Genomic DNA, 5,495 nt, shown 5'->3' with positions numbered 1-5,495 from the left:
GGTTGGTAGCCCACAATATAGACCCCCGGCCATTTTTGGGCTGGGCCGAAACAAGGTTCTAGTCCGAAGTGTGTGGACTTTATGAATAACCTAACACAACAGGTATGCTTATTCGATCAGCTCTTGAAACTTTAATCAAATTGAACAACTTTTTTCACGAATGAATTAATTAATTAACATGAAATTCAGTAACGAGAAGACATAGGAAACATGTATGCACGTTTTCCCTTTCAGTAAATTCAGAAAATCAGCTTGCCTTAGTTTTCATGGATCATTGTTTTACGGTCTTTCACTCAGTACAATCTAATCATTGGCTAACAATGCGTACATAGTCAACAAAAGAAAATCAAAGAAGAATAATAAAACTATTTACTTTGACCGATTTGAAACATTAGTACGACTTACTATCTTCGTGGTGATCACGAAGACTATTTATTTCAATTAGCGACGTGTTAATTAGGTGCCGCTACAATTGTATGTACAGTACCTTATTGTGTATTGTATATATAAAAGGAAAAGAATTAATGTATGTAAACTAAGAGTAATGTATTCCATTTCCTTCTCCTAATAAACTAAGCTAATTAAGCTGCATAGCCAGATTAGTAGGGATTCAAAACATAGGAATAATGGCTTCAATTCTTCAATATTGTAGCTTTAGTAGCTTTTTGTTGGTTACATTAACATGCATGTTCACAACCATTGGAAATGCAGCATTAGCAACGGGCATATTTAGACCTAGTGATTGGGCTCTTGCACATGCCACATTTTATGGTGATGAGTCTGCTTCTGCCACCATGGGTACGTAGAAAACCACTTCTATTAATTTTCTGTTATATTAGGAAACATTAAGCCTTTTTAAAACAAAAATATACGGTAACTAATCTTATTAACATTAAGGGATAACATTCTTAGAATATTGTTGTGATGATCAAATTGTATTTTTAGAATATTGTTGGGAGGATTTGCTGAGTATCCAAGCTAATAACGAGAGCTTGAGAAACTCGCTTTTCGTTTAATCACACACCAAGTCAAGAGGACATCTCTAAATACACTCCAAAGTTTAAGTGAGAGAGTGTTTAGGTGTATCTAGTTTTCTTCTATTTGCCTACTTTTTCAGTTTACCCTTCCCTTTATGGAACATGACGAGTTTTGTTAAAATTAATGATCTCCATAACTTGCTCATTATACTCGTTGCATATCAGTTTTAGATCTATTCCTTTATTATTAAATGTTTAACTAGTATATTTTTATCGGTAATAATATTATAGAAATATAAATCTTTTAAAATTACGTCAATTTTTTTCTGACATTATAGATTATGACAGGCACAAAAGATTTATAGAATTAAACTACTTTTACAAAAAAGTTGTAGGAAATAAAAATTCTCGCCGACTAAGAAGACCAAAGTCTCTGTAGATAAAAAAATCAAATAACAAGCTTTTTAATTATTATTTTTGTCATGCGAAAGAGTTTAATTTTTTAGTAATAATTAATTTTAATATTTGTTATCTAAAATTTGAAAAAATTTAATGTGTATACTTTTATATTTGATTAGATGTTAAATCTAATTTACAAATAAAAAGAATTAATTTTTATGCTTGATATTTAAAAATAATATTTTTCTCTCTATGTATATAAAAATATAATTAGATATTTGTATAAAAAATATTTATATTGATAGTTATAAAATTAACTTAAAATTATTTTTTAAAAACAATTGAATCTTGATTCTAAGTTTTAACCACAATATTAGTATATATTCTCTCTAAATTATATGTAATAAATATTTGAAGAAAGATAAATAAAAATATAGATTATAAAAATAAGCATTAAAAATTTAAAACTAAACAAAAATATGCATATAATAATATTTTTTATTTAAATTGTATTATATTGTTAATTTTATTTTTTGTAGAACAGAAAAATAGAGAATGAGAGAAAAGAGAGAAAGATAAAGAAGAAGAATGAGAGAGATGATTTGTTAATTTTGGATGAAAAATTTTATTTTAATTGTAATGAAAAAATATCTAGTGACATATTTTTATTTGTCAAATTACTAATATAAAATATAAATTATAAATTATATATAAAGTGGGAAGGATCGAGAGAAATAAAAAAGGCAGAGGTAGATAAGAGAATGTAATAAGGAGATTTACTAATTTTGGAGAAAAATATTTTTTCTTAATTTTAATAAGAGAGTGTCATGTGACACATTTTAGTTATTAAATTAGTTAGTAATATATAAATATAATATATAATATAATTATATTATAGTTTTAATATTTAAATTTTAATTTAATTAAAATTCAATTAGAGATTATTACGTTGTATATTTTGATTGTCAAATTTGTAATTAGTCAGTGATAAAAATATATAAGAAAGATAAAGTGAGTGAAGGAATGAGAAAGATAGAGAAAAGGAGAGGAGGAGAAAATTATTTAATTTTATAAAAAAGAATTGATTTTAATTGTAATAAAAGAATGATATATACCATATTTTAGTTGTAAAATTAGAAATATACGAGAAAATAGATTTTGAGAATTTTTTTTTTTTTTTTTTGCGGTGCTAAATTTACTCCATTACAACAGTTGGACCTTTTGCATTGGACTACCACCTTTTATGAACCGAATCGGTTTCTTGGAAGTTTGGGCCAAAGCCTACAAGTAAAAAATGATAATAGTGATTATTTCTTTAAAATATAGGTGATAGTAAGTTAATAGCTATTTTTCAGTCTCTCAACCTATTTATACATAGGTATATCATATCATATATATTACTAAATTTAGAGGTGTTAATAATAAATAACCTTTAATCAATTAATTTCTTACTAATAAAACCAATAATGTGACTTTGCACTAACATGACATCATCTTTGCTGTGAATAAAGGAGGAGCTTGTGGGTATGGAAACTTGTTTTCGAACGGTTATGGAACAGACACAGCAGCATTGAGCTCAACGTTGTTCAACAATGGATATGCATGTGGGACTTGTTATCAGATAAAGTGCTACCAATCGAGTGCATGTAATGCCAATGTGCCCTACACCACTGTAACCGCCACAAATCTTTGTCCTCCTAATTGGGCCGAGCCCTCTGATAATGGCGGTTGGTGTAACCCACCAAGGGCCCATTTTGACATGTCCAAGCCCGCTTTCATGAAAATTGCACAGTGGACTGCTGGCATTGTCCCTGTTCTCTACCGCAGGTAATCAATTAATGGTTTATTTAATCCTGTAAACCAAAAAAGAATAAAAACTTAAATTTTCTCATTTTCTTAAGCATTTTTAAGCTTAGAAACAATTATAGTTGTCTCCTAGTCCGTGTTTTTTGTTTTTTACTGTGTAATATTCTAAATCAATTCTAAAAAATTTTTAGTCAAATAATTTAATCTTCAAAAAAATTTTAATTACAAAATAAATTTGTAACTTTTTATTTTATTAAACATGTCAATCCTCATATCAAATTTTAGTAAGAATTCAGATAATTTTTTTATTTTATAAAGAATATAACAATTTTTAAAATTTTTTAAAATTTTTAAAATTCTTAAATCAATTTTCCTTATATATACAAATAATCTGATGTAAAAATTTATTTGTCTAAATATATAAAAGTATGAAAACTGAATTGATGATTAAAATTTGTTGAAAATTAAAGTATTTTCACTAAATTTTTTAGAGGTTGATTCCGGATATTATTCGTTTTTCGTTTATTTTTGTATGTTTAAGATTGAGTTGTGTATTTAATTGAGGAGATTATTATTACATGTTAGACAAATGAGCTTCAATTATTTAGCCTTACATAGAATATAATAAAAATAAGAGAAAGTTTAGAGGCCAACAACTTTTATGTTTTGTGATCAGCACTTAACTATCAAAAGAAAAGTGAGTGATCTCCCACCATTAGATGTAATCTCACACCATTAAAAATACTATTAATGGCCAATTGATAGTTACAAAACACAAAAGTTACTGTCCTCTAATACTCCTCTAAAAATAAAATGGACATTGTCTCCTGTACATTTTTTTTTTCCATGGCATGGAGATCGCATCTGCATCTGCCTCGTCCTATCAATAGAAATTCTTAATTAGGAAATGATGTTCACACAGATTTTCTATTTCACCACTCCTTTTTATACACCCTTTCTCCCCTAAAATAAAAATAGTTACATTAATTCTCTTCTCTTATCCGTTTCCCATATATAGGTATTACTGTATTAGTATTAGTAAAGGTAAGATTTAATTTTGAGATACTATTCACACAGAAATCTTTATATGATATATCTAATAAGTGAAATAAAAAAGTGTCGTTTTTCTAATAACAACATCAAGAAATCTCATATATAATCTAATAAATGTCTCATGGATTCCTTTTTATTCTTGAATAAGATATCTCTGATGTAGATCACACAACTTATTTAATACTTAATAGTAAAAACTAAAAGGGTCAATAGAAATCACTTTTCTTAATCATTAGAATGATGAAAACCTCTTACAAATTACAATACAATATAATAATAATGCCACAACAATAACTTAAACAGACAGCTATACAAGCAACTATAAAATCCCATTTATATCTTGCCTTTTTTTTTAATTGCCTACTACTCAATTGCATCGTAACATTTGTATGTACACACAGAATAAATTATTAAATCAGTCATAATATATTTATATATATTGTTTAAATAATTTTTAATATGGTAAATTTTAATATGATTATAGTATAATAATTATAATAATTATATAAATACTATTAAATTTAAAGTTATATTTTTTTATATTTTGATAACATTTTTTTAAATAATATTATTAAAAAGTGTTGTTTAATATTAAAAAATATTATTTTAATTTTAAAAATATTTTTTAAAATTTTATAATTATTATAATATAATCATATTAAAATAACTCTTTCAATATATTTTACATTTTAAGATGTATTTTATATAGAGTTGCATGCGAAAGGAGTGGGGGGCTTCGATTCGCAATGCAAGGAAATGGGTACTGGGTATTGGTGTATGTGATGAATGTGGGAGGTGGTGGAGACATAAGCAGTATGTGGGTCAAAGGAAGCACAACAGGGTGGATCGCTATGACCCACAATTGGGGTGCTTCTTACCAAGCATTTGCTTCACTCTCTTCCCAACCTCTATCCTTCAAGATTACTTCTTTAACTACCAAACAGACCATCATTGCTTGGAATGTTGCTCCTTCTAATTGGGCCGTTGGACTCGCTTATTCCACCAATATCAACTTCCATTGAAATTTACAATCCATTATTCCTCCTCCTCTTCCTCTCATCATTATTAACTTCTTACATTCACTTATATACATTGTATGGTGATCACCTCCGACACTTTTTATTTTTATTATTGATATTTTAGTAATATTTTTTAATAATGTGGAGAATTAACGTATGTTTTTTTTTGTGTGAATGCTATAAATTTGAGAGTCAGATTTATAATTTTTAATTTTTTTATATCACAAATCGGAGAGTTAAA

The 5,495-nt window shown here is 27.0% G+C and overlaps 1 protein-coding gene across 1 annotated transcript; it reads left to right on the top strand.

Moving 5' to 3' along the window:
• Nucleotides 1-626: 626 nt before the first annotated feature.
• On the top strand, nt 627-5,257 carry LOC107618292 (putative expansin-A30). Its single transcript, XM_016320314.3, has 3 exons — nt 627-798; nt 2,888-3,203; nt 4,945-5,257. The coding sequence occupies exons 1-3, from the start codon at nt 627-629 to the stop codon at nt 5,255-5,257; spliced, it is 801 nt and encodes a 266-aa protein (XP_016175800.1).
• Nucleotides 5,258-5,495: the final 238 nt, after the last annotated feature.

Source organism: Arachis ipaensis, chromosome B1, assembly GCF_059453495.1.
Source record: "Arachis ipaensis isolate K30076 ecotype BB chromosome B1, ASM5945349v1, whole genome shotgun sequence".
In the NCBI taxonomy this organism is placed as follows: domain Eukaryota; kingdom Viridiplantae; phylum Streptophyta; class Magnoliopsida; order Fabales; family Fabaceae; genus Arachis; species Arachis ipaensis.
Note: the sequence above shows the minus strand (reverse complement) of the source record. Positions and strands in the feature narration are given on the sequence as shown.